This window comes from Siphateles boraxobius, unplaced genomic scaffold, assembly GCF_051911475.1.
Source record: "Siphateles boraxobius isolate OS27281-9 unplaced genomic scaffold, OSU_SipBor_1 25, whole genome shotgun sequence".
NCBI lineage: Eukaryota > Metazoa > Chordata > Actinopteri > Cypriniformes > Leuciscidae > Siphateles > Siphateles boraxobius.
Genome location: NW_027508866.1, coordinates 11306153 through 11329095, shown reverse-complemented (window position 1 = coordinate 11329095; position 22943 = coordinate 11306153). Strand labels below are relative to the sequence as shown.

General features: G+C 39.4%; 1 protein-coding gene across 17 annotated transcripts in view; it reads right to left on the bottom strand.

Annotated features, from left to right (window-relative positions):
• Positions 1 to 22943, bottom strand: part of auts2a (activator of transcription and developmental regulator AUTS2 a) — a 365030-nt gene that overhangs the window by 35643 nt on the left and 306444 nt on the right. For all 17 annotated transcript variants that reach the window (XM_077242564.1, XM_077242575.1, XM_077242568.1 and 14 more), the window contains one exon: positions 12181 to 12229. In XM_077242564.1, coding sequence (XP_077098679.1) covers positions 12181 to 12229 — 49 coding nt within the window. The remainder of the gene's footprint in view (positions 1 to 12180; positions 12230 to 22943) is intronic.

Sequence of the window (22943 nt, the reverse complement as noted above, 5' to 3'; positions counted from 1 at the left end):
GTCGGGCTCTAACCACGATCATGTAACCATCATTCGAGATTTTACTACATTGTTTATTTGGTGGGGTAGCACAGTACATCTTTAAGTTATATACACGCAAGTTCTCCATCTTGGCACATAAACACGGCTCTGAAGGACTTCTGACTAACATTTCAACAGAGAATTTAGCAGAAATCATGGAAACAGAGAGCGACCGAGGTGAGGAGAAGTGTTCCTAACCCTGGCCTGCAGGGCAAAAGGTGTTTATTTTTTACCCCGGATAGGTATGAGTGAGAGTCAGCAGAAGAAATGCTGGGAGATGGAGGGAGGCTTGAGTTAGGAAGCATAAATTCTTCAGGGAGCAATTAATACTCTACTTTTCCTAGATTTGAGCTCACATTCTGCACTCAGTCTGTTCACCAGCTGTGCCTCAACCCCCCGCTATCCAACTGAGCGTTTCAGTGTTTACTATTTGAGTGAGGAGCTCTGTTCGCCGAGGGACCACAGGGGTGGCAGAGAGGCAGTTATCCCACCCAGAAGGTGGTCAGTCAAAGTGTCTATCCTCGGCTACCACCATGGGTGTCCACAAGGTATTTCTCTCTCACTCTCTCTTTTTATAGGTCACAGTTCCTGACCCGCTTGATCCTACTTCTGGCTGGTGCTCATCTATAGAAAAACATCTAGCAGCTGTGCTGGAAAACTGCTTTACCTCCTGAACTTCATACAGCTGCAACAGCTCCTTATTCAGTCTTTTTTTTTTTTTACCTTTATTTAACCAGGAAGTCCCTTGAGACTGAAATCTCTTCTTCGAGGGAGACCTGGCCAAGACGGCACACCAGTTACAATTTAAGTACAAAATACAACATAGTCAACAAACAAACAAGCGTCACACATAAAAAGGAACAGGTCACATATGGCAGTTACATTCTTGAGTTATATGGCATTTTAGCATGGCCTTAAATTCATTTAATGGGACTAGATCCGTTAGTCTTAATGGCACAGTTGTGTCTATACGACTTCAAATCAGAGACTTCAGCACAAAACGCCTACTAACTGGTCTCTGGACTTAAATCTGCAGATCTAAGATGTGTTACATCATAAATTCAGGAAGTTTAACATAATCAGGAGAATGTGTTGCAGTATTTGTGCTCACTATATTCCATGATTACTCACCTCTTTCCAAAAGAGCACTGGTTTTCCAGAGGCCTAATTAAGTTTTCTTTGAGGTTTTTGTTAAAATATACTTAAGCACACATACAAACACACACCTTGTTGGGAGCTCCGCTTACGAATCGCTCTGTTACAACAGAGACCTTGAAATACCATATGCATAATTGGACAAAATTATAGAGACGAAAAGACGAAAAAATGGGAGCAAGAGGGAAAGAAACAGAGGGGAGAGAAAATAAAATAAATGTTCATCTTGTCCAAACAGAAGGAATGGGAGCTACAAGGTGATGTCATCACAGGTGTAAGGTTTTCACTTCTGCTTTCAGTATCTGTCACTCATTTCTGTCAGTCAACCACCGTCTATCAAGTACAACGCAGGTGGTAGGACCAGCAGATATTTTAAATACACAGACTTTTCAGATTAAGCACTGACAAAGAACATATACAAGTCCACTTTGAATTGCCAATGCATTGTGAAATATGTTCTGGAAAAAAGCAGAAACACACACAAATACACTAACATTCAAAAGTTTGTGGTAGGTTCACCAGGGTTGCATTTATGTGATAAAAGTAAAAAAACAACAACAAAAAAACAGTAATATTGTAAAATATCATGATTTAAAATAGGGTTTCCACTGAATATATTATAAAAATGTAATTTAATCCAGTGATTGCAAAGCTGAATTGTCAGCATTATTACTCCAGTCTTCAGTGTCACATGATCCTTCAGAAATCATTCTAATATGCTGATTTGTGCTCAAGAACATTTTGTATTATTATAAATGTTGAAAACAGTTTTTGTGGAAACTGTGATAAAACTTTTTCAGGTTTATTTGAAATAGTTTTTTTTTGTAACATTGTAAATCTTTACTGTCGCTTTTGATCAATAATGCATTCTTGCTGAATAAAAGTATAAAATTTTCTTTTTAATCTAATTTTACTGACCCCAAACTTTTGAACAGTGGCATATAATTGATAAATAATCTCAGAGTGGCTTCTGAAAAAACACACTATGTCATTAAATAGAATTGCAACACTTTAAGATCTTTTTGACTCAAGCAAACTCAATGAGAATGAAAATTAGTGACTGTCTTTGTATGCACTCTAACATAGCTGAGCTCATCATGGCATCTGAACTAGAATTAATCTCCCACATTTATTCCAAACCACAAAGGGGACCTGTGACACTATTGAGTGATTCAAAAAACTTTGCACAGTTCTTCTCTGATGAGAAAACGTCACATGAAAAAAGAAGTCCAAATGTGTTGCTAGCAGTTGCTGTGTGCCCCTAAGTATTAGGCTCTACGTTTATCTCTGAAGTGCAGCCCATGTTAATGTTTGCACATAACTTTTATTTAGCTTGATGTCTTCCAGACTCTCCGCGTTTATTGTGACAAGTCGGATATAGTAATGTTTACACAATTACTTGTCTCCCTGGCATTTCTTTCTTCCTCTCTCTCTGCATCCTCCTCCAGTCACCAAGATGAATGGATTTACTTTAGTCCTTCAACCTTTGGGGTTTGGGAACAACCTCGGAATGACCTCTTTGAGAGAGAGGGACAAATTGAGAGAGTGTAGGAGTGCAGTCATGGCTGTGTTATGACTACAGGCGGGACGGACTGAGATGATGGATAGCGTTAAACGAGTGTCTGACTTCCAATTCATCACCAGTTCCACGGCATCTCCACCTCTCCTCCCAGCTCCGCTAGTGTGCGGCTCTACTTAAAGCTGTTTTAAAACACACTCTTGTTTCCCCCATGGCAGGAAAACCACTTATAGCTAGCCTACTGGAAAAACAATATTCATATGGTCATACAACAATGCTTCCTCATACATAAGGACATCCACACACACTCATGCATCACTGGGCAGGCTGTGAGAGTGGGTGATGCTATTGTTTGCTGGCCTTGGGCAGTAAATCAGGATGATGGCCATGGTGTGTTAACCTCTGTGTGTTTGTGTGTCAGGGGATGAGACATCACTGCAGATTACAAATGCAGTGTGTTGTGAATTACAGCCCATCTCTCATCAAACACACTTTCACAGAGCCATAAATCACAGCCTGTCTCTACACAAACTATGAAGCCATATCCATAGAGATATGTCGAGTCGAGATGCAGATAAACTTCTAGCTCAGCATGAGGAAGCATAGTCGAGCTGACTGAGAACAGCTTTATCACTAATAAAATGCAATCATCGCTTGTAATGATTTAAAGAGACGCTCAATTGCAGTGTAGACTTTAGAGTAACAAAATGGCACAAGATCATTACATGAACACAACTTTCTGAATTAAGAAAAAAGATTGCAGACACCGATGTGTATAAATTTTACAACGGTTTTGTGTAGGGATCCTGTCCTGTTTATTTAATGGCTTAAATGTGCCTAATCCAATCAGATTTTAGAGTTAAAAATATCTATTTTAGCTTATTTCTAACATACAAGCATACATACATTTTTAACTTTAAGTGCAAGGCTTCCAGTGTCAACCGCTTCCAGTTATTTTAGCTGTACAAAAAAGTCCGTTATGATGCATTGTGAGTATGGTATTCCCTCTGGGCATCTACATAGAACAACGACATTACCGAACGATATCCTATTATACTCTACTAACGATACTAATTATACTCTATTACACTATTAATAAAAAATCACAGTGAACTGCATTAAATATAAAAAAACATGCCTTACTTTTTTGTTGCAGTGCAGTTTTTATTGCATAAGAGGGGTAATTTTTTGTTAACAGGACTACAGTCCTCATTTTTTTATTGCTGCTTCCATTCTCCTGATTGCTATTATTTAATTTCTTCGTTAAAAAAACATTCAGGGAAGATTGAATAGGCCTGTTTCTTTTCAATTTTACTCAGTGTCTGATAGGGGTGTGAACGAATATTCGAATCTGTAATTATTATTTGAAAAATAAAATAATATTCAAATTTTACTACGTGCTTTGCTGGCCGTAAATTCAATGAATCCATGATAAATCCCAAGCACTAACTTGCAGTTATAATTAAATCCGCGCTGTGGAGCGTGTTAAGAAGTGGATTATATTTGATCACATAATGTTGTCGTCTGCCTCGCGAAGTGTGGAATTACTTAGATGAAAATGATCGAACTCAACTAAAGATGAACTAAAGCGCGTTTTCTCACCCGAGCATGTGGATATTGTCACAGTCCTCGTCTGCACCTGTCTGTCCTTGTCTGCACTACACTTCCCAGAATCCTCCTTGTCTCCACACCTGAACTCACTCCCTCACTTACCAGCCTGTTCCTCGTTATCATCATCTGTGTCACCTGTCTTCACATCATTATGGTTCATTTGTCTCTGTATTTAGTTTCTTCTGTTCAGTCTGTCTTGGTCGGTTCTCGTCTATGTTAACTGGTGTTTGCATCCGCTCTGTCTGCCTGTACCTGTTTGTTGTTTTGATTTATAGTAAAGTTTATTGTTTATTTGAATTCCTCGTCTCCTCGTGCTTCCTGCCATACACCACCCGTGACAGATATAGGTTAGCCTAATTGTTTTTCTCAACATGAAACATTATAAACACGATAACCATATGCTGACTGGAGTGTCTACGTTCTGTACGATAATTGGTGCAGTCTGCTTTATTAGCTTTTTTCCGTTCACGCTGCTTGAGCTTGAATGCTTTTGTTCTTTATATTTTTTGTTGACACATATTGTCATATTTTCAACTAAAAGAAAACCTTAAGATATATTGTAAGCTTGAAGTGTATATTGCCTAATCGTAAGCTTGTTAAGAAATGGTGACAAAAAAAACAAAACAAAAAAAATATATTTTTTTTCACATTCCCATTTATGTGTTTATTTAAAATCTGTCATTGTGTTTTCGACATTGTTAAAATAATAATACAAACACGTTGTTTTTTTATGAAGTGGGATCCAATCAGAGAAGTCGGCGTTGAAATCATAAGAGCAGCGCTCATCGTGAATGGTAACGTATCGCGTGTTTTGCCTTTGGATTTATTATCAAATTAATATTATAACAGTGCTTTTTTTTAGCAACTTTATTGCACTGAAGTATAGCAAAGAGTAGGAAAAGTCACAAAGTCTCATGCCGTTTGGATGAAAGGAATCTCATAAATAAATAAGCCCAGATTTTACAGTGGGAAACCCTGTTGAATTGCTCCAGCGTCATATTATGTAAACTGCTTTTATGACAGATAAAGAACTACACAGATGCATATATACAGTCATGCTCAGAATTAATGGCACCCCTAGTAAAAATGATCAAAACTGACTGTTAAAAATAAATCTGATGTGTTTATCCTTTTGATCATTCATTCAAAAAATTGCCCAAAAATCTAACCTTTCTTTGAAGTAAAAGATTTGAAACTGGAGGGTAAATCACATTATGAAATAAATGTTTTTCTCCAAAACACGTTGGCCACGATTATTGGGAACCCTTTTATTAAATACTTTTTGCAATCTGCTTTTTTTAAGATAACAGCTCTTGAGTCTTCTCCTATAATGTCTGATGAGTTTGGAGAACACCTGAAAAGAGATCAGAGACCCTTCCTCCATACAGAATCTCTTCAGATTCCCAGATTCATGTTGGTGCTTCATCTCTTCAGTTCACTTAACTCATCAGGTCAGGGAACTGGGACGGTCATGGCAGAAGCTTTATTTTGTGCTCCGTAACACATTTTTGTGTTGATTTTGATGTTTGTTTTGGATCGTTGTCCTGATGGAAGATCCAACCGGGGCCCATTATAAAATTTCGAGCAGAAAGGGTCAGGTTTTGATTTTTTATCTGTTGATATTTGATAGAATCCACAATGCAATGTATCTGAACAAGCAGTCCAGGACCTCCAGCAGAAAAATATGCCCACAACATTAAAAATCCAACGGTATATTAAATTGTACACATGGGTTACTTTTTATCCTTGTGTGCACCAAACCCATCTAGCATGTTTGCTGCCAAAAAACTCTTTTTTAGTTTCATCTGACCACAGAACCCTGTGCCGTTTGAAGTTCCAGTCATATCTGACAACTGAATTTGCTTAAGGTTGGTTTTTGGATGAGCGAGGAGTATTTTCTTGAAACCCTCCCAAACAACATGTGATGATGCAGGGGTTGTTTGATTTTTTTAATAGGCTTTCTGACTCCAATTTACTGTACCTATAGAATTATGAACCTTAAGTTGAGCCTTTAATGCCAGTGTCAAGCACATGAAAATGCAAACATTCATACTAACACAAATAAGTAGGGTTGCTCCGATCGACCGGCCGGAGATCGGTATCGGGCCGATATTCACATTTTATTACTCGATCGGTACTCACTAAACTTGGCCGATGTCACAAACCGATCACAATTTGATTACGTCAAAACGTGAGAAGGTGCATGATGCGTGGGGACTTAAAGGATTTAGCAGTCATGTCATCGCCGGTGTGGAATTACTATGATGTGTCGAGAAACAATGAAAAAAATTAGCTATTTGCCATGTCTTTTTCAAAGGAATCTCACGTGGAGGAGAATTGTCCTCCAGAGACATCGCCTTTCTGAAGAGTTGCTTCGCTCTCAGTCCACACAGCGCCGCTCAGAACGCCCGCAGTGACGCGCTGGTTAGGAAATATGTGAAATAAATTGTGCTGCCCGTGCACGACTAAAGTGTTTTTCTAGTTGACTAGTAGTAGTTCATTTAAGCCATTAGTCTAATCGCATATTTATATTAATTTAATTACTTAAATATATATGGGAGAAAATACTAAACCATAATAAGCGTTATCGTAATATTGCATATTCCGCATATCAAGCGCATGCATAAAGCTTGCAATAAAGAACCGGCAAAAGTAATGTTTAAGCAGCATGGTACATTTGAATTGTTTATTAATAAACTAGTGTTTTCTGGCTGCAAAGATACAGTTGGCGATGTTGACGCCATCTTCGCATGTAGTGAACGCGCCTATAGAGAGAAATGCACACTTCATACGGATCAGCCTACATAAGCAGAGAGTAGTCCATTTCTTATCGATTTGATTTTTTTTTTAAAGCATTTCAAGCTTTCTATACGTTCTCAGGTCTGTGAGGCAAAGTATCTTATACGCTGAGTTGATCGGTTCATTTATGAGACGTGCTCCAGTTCACGCGCGGGCACCTCCGTATATTGTCTGCTATATTTCGCTTCTTATTTATTAAATCCAGCCAATTGTTTGATGAAACATTGAAATTAAGATACAATTTTTACAAAACGAAATTCACTTTAAAGAAAGGCTTTCTACAAAACAAAACTTAATTAAGTGGTCGAAATCATGTCTGACCCACTCGTCTCCTGATATATTGGGCATCTTATGATCTATCTTACCCATCTCATGCGGTTTCTTTTTCATATAATCAACATCTAGATGAAACTAAAAAAAGGAAATTATATTATATAAAACAAATATGAAATATTTTCGTTTTTAAGTTATATTTAAACGTCAGAACACTCTGCTTTTCTCGTGTGTGGCTTATACATGCATGTGTGCGTGCATATGGGGGAGGGGTGTGATTTTCGAATAATACCCAGCCATCTTTGAATATTATTCTTGCTTGAAATGCCCATCCCTTCTAATGAGTAGCATCAAACTACTCCAATTTGTTATTTTAGGAGTTTAAATTATTTATTTATTTAATTTTTGTCCTGCTCAGACTTGTATTTGACAAGGTTTAAGTTAGATCAGACTTCTCTATTTTAGGTGATTTAAATGTTTATGTTGTCCTCCACAGTTTACTATTGGACAATGTTTAATTTAACCTTGTGGGCTGCATCAGACTGCTCCATTTTGTTTGTATTTATCTTTGTCTTATATTAAGTATATTAAGCATCGGTATCGGGATCGGTATCGGCCGATCACCATGACAAGAAATCGGCTATCGGTATCGGCTGCAAAAATCCTGATCGGAGCATCCCTACAAATAAGCTTCAGACATTTGTGAGACTACAGCACTCAGCGATTGCTCCGCTATCTCAAGAGCTCTCCACATCCATCCATCCAGCTCTTAACAACTCTCATCTGCCTCAAACTTTATCTCTCCACCTCTTCATTCCTTCTCTTCAGCCTCTTTCCCCCTTTTTTTCAATCTCTCAACAGTCATTGTCGGAGAAATTACACCATCCACACAGGGCCTGTATATATAGTGCTCATTCACATATAACTGTAAGCGATAACTGACCAGGTTCTGTTATTTTTATATACAACCAACCAAACCAAGATTTGATCATATACATGATACATAAATATTACATTGTGCATTAGACGTGCACCACAGACATTGTGTGACTGGTGGTGGTAGCTAGATTTCAGAACACGTGACCACTGAACAGACATAAATAAAACAGACAGACAGATAGAGATAGAGAGAGAAAGAGAGAGAGAGAGAGAGAGAGAGAGAGAGAGAGAGAGAGAGAGAGAGAGAGAGAGAGAGAGAGAGAGAGGTATCTGGAGAGGAGTCTGTAGTGAGCGCCCTCTTATCATCAAAGTCCAAATGTGGCCAATTCAATGTCAGACTCAATTTATACACAGCAACAAACATTAAATCAGACATTTACATTATAAAATAATTACTTCAGAATAGGGATGTCAATTTACAGAAATGACCATAACTGATTGGTGTTTAATTAATCAATTAATCGTTAAACGTAACCTCTTAAATCTTAAAAAAATAACTGCTTAACATAAAAATATAATCAGTAGTCAAGTCAAGTCACCTTCATTTATAAAGCGCTTTTTAACAATATGGACTGTTTCAAAGCAGCTTTACAGTGATAAAAGGAAATTAATGTAACAGAGATTGTTTTGGCTTTACAGCAGCTCTAGAATAAAGTTATTGTCCAGCTCAATAACTGGTTTTGATTGTTTCACTTCCATCACAACGATCATTAGTTATTAACTTAGGGGCCGCTAACACGACACCGTTCTAACAAAAAAACTTTAATGCGATCCGGACGCTCATTTGCACAAAACCAGGCACTGTTGAACACTGTTGGCTCAAGAACACAAACCATTAAATAGGTTCCAAGGTACAAGCCTTGAAAAAATATAAAACAGTATTTTTTATCGCTTCTGAGTAGCCACGTGAACCGGAATTATCCCATCAATGTTTTACTGTATCCGTACAGAGGTAAAGGGAAGGGAATAATTGTACATAACAATAATCGTACTATCATAGTTACAATCAATGTTCCCTCTAATGGTTTGCACTGGACAGACCCCTTTCAGACGCACCTTGAAGAAAACTCCAATATCATATTTTGTCAAGATAACCAAAGTCAACCAATCCTAAGTTCATAAGCTTGCATTTTTTTGTCATTTTCTTAAGGTCCTAACTTATTTTTCTTGTGATCTTGAGAAAATGACAGAAAAATAATTAAAATGACAAAAATATGGACTACTGCTATAAAGTCTCAGAATCTGAAAAGTAGTAGTTAACTGGTCACAGTTCATTTGAAGGACCTTTACATGGCTGTTCTAACTCTAACTTGATCCGAAATCGAGCAAGAAGTCTTTTTAGAAACGCAAGACGAGGACTATGAATAGACTAATCGAGACAGGCTGGTTGGCAGCCACCTGCAGGCTATGTAAGAGAGACAGTAATTAAGTCGAACATTTAATGATTCTGCTTAATAGGAGTGAGAGATGGAGCAATGAGGAGAGAAAAAAGTAAACAAGCAACAATTACACAAAACATCAGGAGGGAGAGAAAAAGAAAAGGAAAAAAAATGAGCAGAGAAGAGGGTCTAATTTAGCTAAAGAACATGTTAAGTGGGAATCTATGCAATCAGACTTACTGATCAAACAGGTTGAAACTCACAAGAAACTTCCTGTTGTCACACAAACACAAATTAAGCAGAACAAGATCAACTCTAAGATATTTTGTCAGGGCCATGACCTAGTAGTTAGCATGTCAAGTCTGATGCATGCAACTCGCTTCTCGACCCTTTCTGCCTTCAACAGCTTTTTATCACCTTCCCTCTCCACCTTTCAAAATGGCCTCAGACCAATAAATAATGTAAGATCAGTTTTGCTTTGCTCTTGTGGAGTTTGATCTATATATTTCCCCTCAGAGGTGACGGTTCCATCTCATCTAGCTGTTGAACGTGAGGCATTTTGTGAGCGTCAAAATCCTGAGTGTGAAAAACAACAGCGAGTCTCTCTCGAAAGGCTCCAGGCAAATATTGACATCTTTTCTGTTGACTGTCTCTCTGCTCTTCAGTCCTGCGTTCTCTTTCTTCTTTTGTTTATAAGGGTTAAGAGTCTGAGTGACGGGTAATCCTCTGTAACGGAGAGCAGCGTCCTGTGTACACTCAGCGTCTTTATCATCCTAAAACCCGCCAATGAAAATACCACAGTTCATTTGCACCTGTGCTTTGGAGAACGATCCTCTTTTCTCCATCCCTTCTGCCACTGAAAAGATTTGCATATGGCAAGGCGAGAAGAGGACAAGGGGACGTGAAGGAGAACGGGAAAATACAAAGAAAAGACACACATTTAAATGGAAATAGAGTCTGGAGGGAGACGAAGTGGCCTGGCACTCAGTGAGAAGAGAGAATATTTTTGTACTGTTTCCCAAGCGCCAGCTTTTCAGAAGCAGAGGAGGCGGGCATGTGTTAGTTTAAGGCGTATAAAGAGAGTTTTAATCCTTTCAGAGGGGTCGTAATGGCCACGGAGAGGCGTCTCCAGGAGGGAAAACCTTTCCGGAAAAAAAAAGGGTCGCAATTCAGCACCCCTCTGAACCACACAAATCAAACCTCTAAAGGCCTTCAAAGAGCAGAATGTGGGAAATGTGTTTGGGGTCCCGAGGGAGTGAAGCAAGGGGAAAAAGGAGGAAAAGGGCTTGTCGGCATCAATCAGTGGTTCTCTCTCACGTCCTCCCCGGGGTCAGATCTCTTTCCAGCCTCCGTCGCCCCCTCCCCACCCCACCCATCATGCTCTCCATCCTAGTAACGCACCATTACAGAGGAATGTGGATTCACAAGGCTGGACTCCATTATGTTGGCCTGCCTGGGGTTTGTAAAATGGGGGAGCTCAAATTCCAAAGGCTTTAAGAGCAAATTAGCAGTGTGCTGATGGGCTCCTGCTGTCTAAAGACACTAAGGTTTTAAAAACAAATCAACTGACTCCGCTCTCAATGCCTCGGATCCTTTGACTTGCACGTTCTTACCGCAGTCTCAACACGAACAAACTTCCTACGCACATGGCGGGACGTTTACATGCACACAAAGAACAGACGGTGTGCACATCGCAGCTCCTCAATGTATAAATACAAAGCGGGCTTTTAAAATAGACACGGCAAACAATATCACACAGACAGAGTATCAAGCCAGCAGGGTAGAATTGCTTCTTCTACTACCGTCTGTGCCGCAGATCCAGCACCTTTATTTAGCATTTCACAACTAATCAATTTCCATAACAGAAGCCAGACGCTGCTGCACATGGGACCCAGTGTGTGGCGTTTACACATGCTGCGCGCTTGAAATGGATTTTCTCATTCATCACTCAGCAGCACATTGGGATCTGTTTAACAGAGTGGCTCAGATGGATTTCTCCCAGCCCATACGCTGTGAGAAAGCACGGATACAACACACTGCGTCTGTCAATGGAATCGCAGTCGGCCTCGAGGAAATGCGTTATTTCCCATGCCTCCCCAGAAAGCAAAACACATTAAACGTAATCTGAATGTGATATTGGTAAATAAGGTTGTCTGGAATAATGGGACGGGTTCTAGTTTGTCTTGTAACACGTCAAAAAACTGCATGCTGCTTCCGGAACTCATACAATATCTACATTATAAAACAGTATTGTAAAGACTGGATAATTTCTCACATATTATAATGTTGATTTCTTGGAGATTAAAATATTAAAATCACATCTTTAAAATGTAATTTTACAGAAAAAAACAATCATTTGGAGTATGTGCATCCATGGGTCAGGTATAATAATCTGTCAACAGCAATTTCACTATTACAGAACTGTAATTTACACAATCAATAACAAGCATATTGGCATTATGGAATAAAAAAAGACCACCATACCTTTAACTGCAGCTGTGCTGAAGAGTTTCTCTGAGCTGGCATCTGAGCCCTGAGAGAGAGCGACAAAAAGAGAGTCAGTACATCTGCTTCAGAACTAAGCAGGTGGGCTTCATCATCAAAGGTAGCGCAACACTAATGAGCGCAAAAATTCAGTCTCTTCCCAGAGCGGCCACTGGATGGCACTGTGGCTCCATGCGCAAAACGATGCAATGCACTTGAAACGGGTTGAACGCATTAACATTGCCATGTTATTGTGCAAACATCCAGCATTGCAATTTACACAGCATTTAGATAATGAACGCCTATTTAAGTGACAGTGTGGTGTCAAAGGGGTATCGGCTAATTTAATTGGCTAACCAGCAACAAAGATAGAACCATTGTAGTCCATCCATTAGCATCTGACCTGGCTCTCCACTCAGTCATTCGAGAGGATATATGTGCACTTTTTAAACATTTTTTTCAATTATTAACCAAGTCAATAACAAACAGAAAATCTTTTGCGTGTAAGTTAACTTGTAAATGTACACCTTGTAGCCTACGTCTTTCATTGGATACACATTGGACACAAAACAGCTCATTTGAAGACAATTATTCTGACAGGTTTAGCAACACTATATCCATAATCAGCTCGAGGCAAAAACGATACAGAGAAGTTACGAAAACCCTCCCAAATACGTGCACATACGTGCAAAATTTAAGGTCATTTAAAGATCTAAAAATGTCAATAATAATGATTAGCTATAGCCTAATAATAACAAGGTGATATGCATTCATTAACACATGACGTCAATAGATTTCCATATAACGATGCGTTCGCGTGCCCGCGAGTTTTTTTATTCAAACCACAACCAAAAAACATCTGGCAACATTCACTGCAGAGATTTCAACTACAATTATACACAACCAACGACAAGAAAACAGCGCTCCAAATCCTCCAGGCATCGAGTAATCCACTGAAACTGCTTTAAAATTCCCATAAAACGTCGAATGACATTGTGGTAGGCTAATCGATAACTATTTTTTTTTTTGAGGAATATGAAGGTGCTGTGTACCTTTCAATGTGGCGAGGTTGGCACGGGGGAAATTAAGTCAAGAAATCACTTTTAGTAGGTTTAGTAAATACGCCGTTTCACATTCTGCTTGTCAAACAATGTAATCCATAAACAGGCGGCGAATTCCTCTCGCTCCCTTTGAGAGAATGACAGCCATGCAAAATAAGAAGCCTTTTCCCAGGGATGAAGAAGAAAAACATCCAGAGCTCAAAGCGAGAGAGCCTCTCGGACAAAGGCAGACATGTGTCTAGAACCCAAGAGCGCAGATAAGTGGAGAAATCCTTAAGAAATCCTCGCCAACCGTCGCTTCACGGAAGCTGCGCTTTTGTGTCAGTGGCGCTCAGTGACAAACCATCCGCGCGCCTCTCTCCCGTGCGCGCGTGCAGAGCTAGAAAATCCAACAAAGCGTACAGTATTTTCCCCCTATGTGCAGATTGGGTGGAGTAAAACCGCACTAAAAACCCCGACCGCCGCTTCCTTTCTTCGAAATCGTCGCTGGTTTCAAGCTTGTGTCCTGTCGCTGGCTCCCGTTCCTCGCGCAAGTGCTGCCTGTATCCATACAAGCTCTCTCATTCACCCACAGCGCGACCGAGTCCTCCCACTTCCTGATTCTAACCTGACTTCATTCAGCTTGTACCCCCTGCTTCTTTCTGCCTCGCACACACGGAGCGTGCTTCCTCCGCTCAGCTTCACCGGACAGACGATGCGTGTGAGAGCGCGCGGGCGTGTGTGTGTACGGTGCTCAATGAGAGCTACTGGTTGCGAAGTCCTAAGTGCAAACTGGAGATGGAGCGACCGAGAGAGAGAGCAGGAAGAGGAGGGAACTGGGATAGAATGATATTCTTTCACTCTCTGGCCGGAGTGAGGATGATGTCAGCTACTAATGAATTTCCCAGTAGGGTGCAGCTACTGTGAAGGGGAGGGAGACAGAGACTCTCTTCATGAGCAGCACACACCTCTCTGGTTCCCTCAGCCACAGCCTTCCTTCATTGGGGTTAAAATCACCCAGGCTGAACCAGAAAAGCACAATTTGCCCTGCTGAATAATTAGCAGGGGGCAAAAATGTGCAAATATACAGCTGTTCAAAAGTTTAGTAGCTATTTATAAAGATGCAGCATATTAAGATACAGTCATATTTGCTGCAATCTTGCTGAGAAAAAGGTCCATTGTCCACTATCAATAGTGTAGAAAACCGCACATCCAACAGTCACTTTCAAACCAAGCAGTGTTCTGGTGGTCAACATGGCAAAATTTGAAACCTAAAAAACTTTGCCTTTATGTGAAATTCTAGATAACTTGAATTCCTGTTGAAATGACAGGATTTTGCCCACAAATTTTTGCCGAGCAACGGTAAACCAACACCTTTACAAAATAACAAGAAGGCAAGCTGCACTGTGTGTTGTTGGGACTAACATGGAGGGATATTTAACACCAGGGAAAATAATTAAAGACTAAACTGACCAACCACGTCTTTAGCAATTATACGCTAAAACCGATCCTAATTGTGTTTCCAAACCGTGGTGTAATATTTACCACCTTCCCCCAGGGTTTGAGGAAAAGCCTGAAGATCTAATTCCACTAACCTCAGTCCATGGCCACTCAAACCCAAACAATCCAGCAATCTTCAGATAAAGCCGGACATTCCTCCTTAATCTGACTGATTTGGGGTCCCGTGGCTTAGCAAACCAGTATTAACCCTCTGCACTGCGGGTCAATGGATTAACAAGGGACTCGCATTGCAGTGACCTCTGACCTTGACTGCCCCCAACAGAGGTAGAGAATGAGTTAGCTTATTGCTGGATGTTTATCTTTCCTTTTCTATATCTCTCACCCCTTCTCCTTTGAGCCGGGGGAAAAAAGGAGCTGCACGCTCCATCAATACAACTCCACATGTACTAAACCTCCAACATCTGCCTCAACCAAACAACAGGCATGAGTTTATTTTTCTGTGTGAATTAAAATAAAGTTCAACATGTAATCTATCGTGACCAACATTGCTGGAAAAGTAAGGTACTATTACATTATTTGCACAAATTAAAACCGAACTTTTAATAATAAAAAAATATTATAATTATTGTTATTTATTGCGAAAAACAAACAGCATATAAATAAGTCAAAAGAAATAAAAAAATATTAATATTTGAAATTATTATTAAAATATCTCAGAATTGCATAATAAAGTACAATAAAAAACAAAAGTAATATTTTGTGTTATTAAAACTGAACTTAGAATACCTCAGAATTGCAAAAAAATAAATTTAATATGTCAAAAATATTTTGATTATTTTAAAATGATTATTATTACCATTATTATTATATTTAGAGTTTTTTTTGTCATCCTTCTTAAATTAGCCCCTTTCACGCAGCAATCGTGGTAAATTACCATAGAATTACCAGAATGACTTTACAGGTAAATACACAAATATGCTGTTCACACAAGCAATGGCGTTCTGACTTTTTACTGATAAGAAACTATTCACACATCAGCACCAGTAAAATGCCAGTAAATTTTGTGATGTCAGTCACTGGAAATTATCTTTAAACGCTGCGTCATAGTCTTAATTCACCCGCATAAGGAGAAGCGCTTCAGTTTTTTTTTTTACATCTGAGTGACAGCCATAAGGGGATGATCAAACAGAGCGCAATTTTGCTCTCAAAAATACAAGATGCGCATAATAGTATCAAGCTGCAGAGCCACAGCGCTGATTGATGGAAAAGAAGGCTTGGTCTCAAGCGCAACACATTGAAAAAGCTGCGAGATGTGGCGCAATGGTCAAAGATATCCATCTAGAGCAGTGGTTTTCAAACATTTTCAAGAGGGACTCTTTTTTTTTTTTTTTTTTTGACGCGGCCCATAGGCTTGTGCGCAGAAAAAATCAGCTCAGCACTTTTTTAACCACTTTTGATGATGCACGTGCACATGCTGATCCTTGACGCGATTGCAACGCAAAGTCGATTCTGAACTAATTTGATCAAGCTATAGGCCTACATACAGGAATTTTAACCAATTAATAGTCTATCGTTTGCTGCATGCTTAAAAAATACACAAAACATATTCCACAACAAACTCTTTAAATATAATATTCAGAACAGAACAAGAATTTAAAAAATAATAACTATAAACAAGCCAAAACGAAATAATTTAAAGCGAAAGTAAAAGTAAGGGGCATTATGCTCACATAACTCTCTCATTAGAATCAAAATGTTTCAACATTCGCGAATCGCGGTGTATTTGATGGTAAACTATTCTTTATTATAGGCTTTGTACAGTGCTTGAAGTGGGAAAAGAAAGGTGCCGGTACTCTCTTGCATTGGCAAATCATGACATTTGAGATTTCTACAGTGAAAAACAAAACTTATAACAAAACTTATTGTGCGTGTGTATAAGTCCTGCGTGTGTGCACGTGCGTGCGAAAACGGAACTCCTCCAAGTCTGCAAGTCCAAAAATACATTTAGATTACTACATTTCATTTAATTAAATGCATTTATGGTGAGATTATTATATTTTCATGTCAATCTGTGTTTTGACCACGAACCATGAGCTGTCACTTTAATTCACCGCGTGCAGCACAGCAAAAATACACTCGGAACGATCTCTGCACTGCTGTATACGCACATCACCAGGAGCGCATTGACGGAGCGCATGCGCGTGCAGTGTGAAAGCTCGAACCTGTTAACATGGGTGCGGAAAAAATACGCACTGCATACGAAGTATATCAACGTGCGTGTTACTGGCGCTTTTTCTGTCAGTGGTCGAGTACCGGCTACATGCGAGAAGTAGCGGTAGGCTACACAAGAAAAAGTTCAGGTATGCTTAAGAGTAAAATGTAGAAGTGCCGTTCCTGCGTATCGGTGAGTAGCTACCGCCCCACTTCGAGCACTGGCTTTGTCAACTTCACTCACGTTGCAATATCGACAGGAAAAAATCATCCTTTTCACATGCGCAAAAATGTGCATGGAAATATCACAGTTGAGCGGTGCTTACGCTGAATGGTACGAATTGTAGCGTACTACTGCTATTTAAACAGAGCAGTGTGATTTTTATATTAGGTAGACTATTTTATTATTTTAAAACACAACATTGTGCTTTTGTCAAACTGTAAACTCTTGTCAAACTTAACCTACCACTGTCACCCAACCAAAATCACACACAGTTTAAAAGCAAACATATTTATAATTCAAATGAGAATAAAGTTAGTGTTAATTACAATTTTAAGGAAAACAAATATATTGATCTGAAAATGTGTGTGTTGCTGCCAATGGAGCGAACGAGAGTGTGTTGCGGAAGCCGCAATAAAAGACGAGTGTTTGTGTGTTGCTGCCGATGGAGCGAACGTGTGTGTGTTGCGGATGGAGCGAACGAGTACGTGTTTTGTGTATATATATTAATGAGAAGGGTGGGCCTGCTTATTCTGCATAATCTGGTCCCAAGCCGGTTCGCAGGACGAGAGGGCAACACGCATGTCAGGAGAAGCATTCAGTTTGTTTCGTTGTTTCTTCATTTTGGTCAGGTGACTTGGATTATTTATTTTGCATGAATTTGAATGTTTTTTTAGTGTAATTCTGATCAAAGCTATTATTATTAATATTATTAGAAAACAGAATTACATTTTTTTTTTTTTAAATTTAAATCACTGGCGACCCATTTTTTAATTCTTGCGACCCACCCGAGGGTCGCGACCCAGGGTTTGAAAACCACTGATCTAGAGCATATTTACATAAAAAAATATTGAAAAGCAGTTACTGGTAATCACTTCATCTCCATACAAATTTTATGATTGGTCCAAAGCAGACTTTTAACGTCAGCGCGTTCTGACTTCATACTGTAACGGGTGTGATACGGGCTGAAGAAAAGGCAGAGTCAAAAGGCTCCAATTCAAACCTTTACTAATAACTCAAACTGGTACAGGCAGGCAAATGGGCAGAGGGTGCACACATGAGGTAACATCCACAAGAACCGACAAGGACTAACTGGGCAGAAGGAAACTAAAAACAGATACAAATCAAACATAACAAGGTGATAACAGGTGATACGGATGATGAAGACGATAAACAGATGGGTAATTGAGGGAGTGAGTACAGGTGTGGAGACTGGGAAGTGTAGTGCAGACGAAGACTGTGACACATACGTGCTCATACCAGTAATATTCATTCTGTATTCTCACACAGCATCATAACGGTAATTTAATGGTAATGTTACAACTTTTCTTTCTGGTAAATTGCCAGAACCAATTTACCAGTATTTTTGAACAGGTATTTTGCAGTTGCAACAAATATGCCAGGACAAAATTGTAACATAAACATTTTCCATTTTATTCACAATTTAAAGAGATCCAAGTATCATAATATAATAATAATAATAATAATAATAATAAATATATATATATATATATATATATATACTTTTTTTTTTTAAAGGTCCTCTTCACACATGATATCTTACCTGTAATTTATTGGTAATTTTACCAGTAAAGCCTGTATGTGTGAAAGGGGCTATTTATTCATCATATGGATAAACTGACAGTAACAAAGAAATGAAAAGCAGTGATCCCAAGGGATCAGAGAGAAGTCAATACCACACAAGGGAGAGGAGGGGGTAGGCTTTTAAAATACTTTTTGCCCTCTGCTAATTTCTGTGTCACAACAAACCTGAGGTAATCTAGGTTTAGCCCACAGACGTTCAGAATACAGAGGCAATTGAAGCTTCAGACTCTAAATGAGCTAAGTGCAGTCTGTGGAGGACAGGTTTAGTGCTGCTTAGGGGCCCCCTGCTCCCAGTCCCAGGATCAGGTGGTCAGCAGGGCCACTATCGAAAACCCTTGAGAGTTTCAAGGAAACATCATTGGTAATTATCCATACAAAGTGCAGTTATGAATACATGTTCAAGCAATGAGTTCTTCTGACCCTTTTAAGCACTTTAATTGCAGTTGCAACAAATATGCCAGGACAAAATTGTAACAGGAAACATTTTCAGATCCAAGCATCATAATAATATTATTTCTTTCTTTTTTAATTTTATACGAGGTTCACATTTACTACATAATATATAATTCTTGTAATTTTTTTCTAAACCGTATAGTGTATTTTTATTTGGACGTAACTGTGGCAAAATTGGTTTGGCTATAAAAAAGGGCCCTTTTTCATCTACATTTGATTAAATAGATATGATTGCATTATGATTACATATGGAGCATGTCATGGTTTGGATGAGGTGCACCAAAGCAGCCTTCGTCCCCAAAATCAGAGCTCGCTTTCCTAAATGCCTATCATCAGATTTGAGCGAAACCTCAAGCCTGTGATTACCGCTCTCCGCTCCACAATCAGGGTCCGGATCTCTCAGCGCAGATTATTTTTAATTCAAATGAAACGCTGACAGACTGCAGAAAGCAGGGAGAGAAACAGAGAGAGAGAGAGAGAGAGAGAGAGAGAGAGAGAGAGAGAGAGAGACAGAGAGAGAGAGAGAGAGAGAGAGAGAGAGAGAGAGAGAGAGAGAGAGAGAAATAAATAGAAGGAAATGCAGCGAGAGAACATGTCGCAGAGTTGCCAAGAAACTAATTTAAAGTGGCAGTGGGGTATGGAAAAGCACTTGGTGAAGCTTGCCAGAAAAGTGGGATAGGAGATCAAACATTAATATCGAGAGTTATGCTATGCATGCTAGTAATTGCTGTCTGTGCCTGTAAAATTCCGCCTATAGACCATAAGCCCTTTCTGCTGTCGTTTTGTCATATTTTATTCCTTTTTCTGGCCTTTATTTTCTGCTTCAAAGTAACCAGAGCTGCATTTTGTCTTTCTCCTTTATACCTCCCTTCCCTGCTTTCTTTCCCACTCAAAACGCATTGTTTAATTTCATAGGAACTCGGTGCTAGATTGCAATCACAAGAGATCGGCACTCTGTTATGGTCTCTACAGCTATTACGGAAGCAATCTCTCATCCTCATTCTCTCTCGCTCCCTTTTAAAATATTGCTGTGCATAAGTGTAACCTGAGGGGACTGGATATAATGTGTTAAATAGGTAGCTCTGACCGGCCCTTGTCTGTAATCTCCTCTCTTGTATTCTCTCTGTGCTCTTTTCAGCTAGAGCCTTTGAGAGACACTCAAAAGAAAGGTCCATTTCTAGTGACACTTAAAACTTCGCCAGTCAGGAGGGAACATTGACCAGCTCATCTGGGAGGCCTTCGGGATGGTATTAGTGGTGTGTAAAACACCAGATCGACAATGCTAACCCAGAGGAGGGGAGAGGTTTTTCACAAGACAAAAGAGCTGCAGACACAGATACAAAAGCGATCTGCTTTCCTGGGTTCTTTTCCACAAACAGAAATCCAGAGCGATAAGGCTCCTCCGGTTCCACCGGCAGCCACTGTCTGCAATCTGCTAAGCACTGCACTGTTCATGAGAAGAAATAATAGGACAGTTTATGTACAGGTACGTGTGTTGTACTGGAACAGCAACACCTTTTGTTGGCTTCAAACCACTTGACAAATTTATGCAAATGAAGTCTCACTTTAAGATAAGTGGAAAAAGAGCAAACAAATGGTATTTGCCTGCATTATTAAATATTTCTGAAAGTGAATGTCTTGAATGCTTTGAAATGGAACAGTCAACAAAACAGGTGAACCTTGAGCCACGCACACACAAAACTCTTAACGCAAAACTCCAGATAATCTTCCATCTCTCGCTCCCTGTTTACAGGCAGTGGTACAACACTTTTCGCTGCTGAGACTTATCTGTGTGAGACCGCTCAACGCAGCCTATGACAGCTCCTCTAATCTCCCTCCTCCCCAAACACAGCGGGCTGACAGCCGCTCTCTCTTCCTTCCTCAGATCCCCTACCATACATATATTAATCTGTCATTCACACAGCAGGGGGGGGGGGGGGGGGGGGGAGATGTACACGTACACAGCCTGTAGTAACACACAAATATGTGACGTGCAACACAAATTCACAACACACTTATTCAGGGATTTAAAAAAATATATATACTACTGACAATTGGACGCATGGAGAATGGAGAACGTTAGATACAAGTTAGATGAACGTGAGCAAGAAGAAAAAGGGGAGGAGGGAGTACGAGACGTCCATCAGTTCCACCGAGACATTAGGAATTTTAAAAGCAAGCTGTCTATTCAGACTAAATTATCTTCGGCTTCCGCGCTTTGTGATATGACCCTCACAACGTGTCTCGTTTCACACAGGTCCAGGAAACGCACGCACTCAGCTTACCCAGCGGGAAAAAAAGAGAGTGAGTGTGTAACTGAAGTATTATCAGTTTGTCTAGATACTATCTCTCTCAGTCAAAAGGCGGTTTAGAGCAGGCAAATGGTATGCGCAGTACAATGTTCAACATTATCACCATCTGGAAGCCCATAAAGACACAGGCCAGAGTCAAGCCAGTGGCTGATAAGCACCAGTGCAGGTCTAGCCGCTCTCTCGCTCTTTTAAAACAAACTGGACAGGAAAATTGGTTTATCATTCCTGTCTCAAATGCTCTGGTTACGCCCTTAATATGTTATCGTCTGTCGTTCACTCAACATATTTTCAGCGGGAAGGAAAGGAGAAAAGCAGAGGGGCCTTTTTGGTCCAAATTACAGGCATGACCGAGAGTACAGGTCGCTGCACCAAGAGTCATTTCAGAGCAGTCAGTCACACAAAACAGCCATAAAAATCAGCAGAAAAACCAATACATGCATGAATGCAAAAATAATAATAGTGTTTAAACGCATCCAGATTTATTCATTCAAATAAACCTGTGCCATATGGATATTATTTAGTTATAGCTTGAAAGTAATAACGCACATGGAAACACACATAAGCGTCTTCATAAAAACATTATGTCACAATATGCCCAATGTTAAAAAATCGAATTCCTCCTCAGTATCATAAGGGTGTAACTGCTCAGAGCTAAAAAGAGTGAAAGCACCACACTGATCTGGTTTGTGGCCATTTTGGTTTAGGCTTATTAAGAACCCCTGTCTAATGGACTCAAACTGGCTATGAAAAACAGGGATATTATATTAGGGTCAGTAAGATTTTCTTTTAAAGAAATGAATACCTTTAATTAACAAGGACATGCGTAATTGATCAAAAATGACGATAAAGACGTATAACGTTACAAAAGATTTCTATTTCAAGTAAATGCTATTCATCAAAGAGTAATGAAAAAAATGTATCTCAGTTTCCACAAAATCATTAAACAGCACAATTGATTTCAACATTGATAATGATAAGAAATGTTTCTTGAGCACCAAATCAGCATATTAGAATGATTTCTGAAGGAACATGTGACACTGAAGACTCAGCATTGCCATCGCAGGAATAAATTACAGTTTCAAATATATTAAAATACAAAACAGTTATTTTAAACTGTAACTATTACTGTTTTTGCTGAATTTTTGATCAAATAAATGCAGCGTCTGTGAGCATAAGAGATGTCTTTCATGAACATTTAAAAATCTTAACAACCGCAAACTTTTGAAAAGGTAAGAAGACTTTCCAAAATTGCTTTTTTTTATTAGTGAGATAAGGGCCGCCCATATTACATCCCTTTTTGAGTGAATGAAAATACAGGGAGAGATACAGAGCACAGGACAGAGATAGAGAGAAAGCAAAATAAAGGGATCATGAGAGACAGACACAGAGGGAGGGCGAGCAAGACAGAGAATCCCGCTGTGACTTTAAGGTAAATCACGGCAGGAAATAACCAGGAAGCGT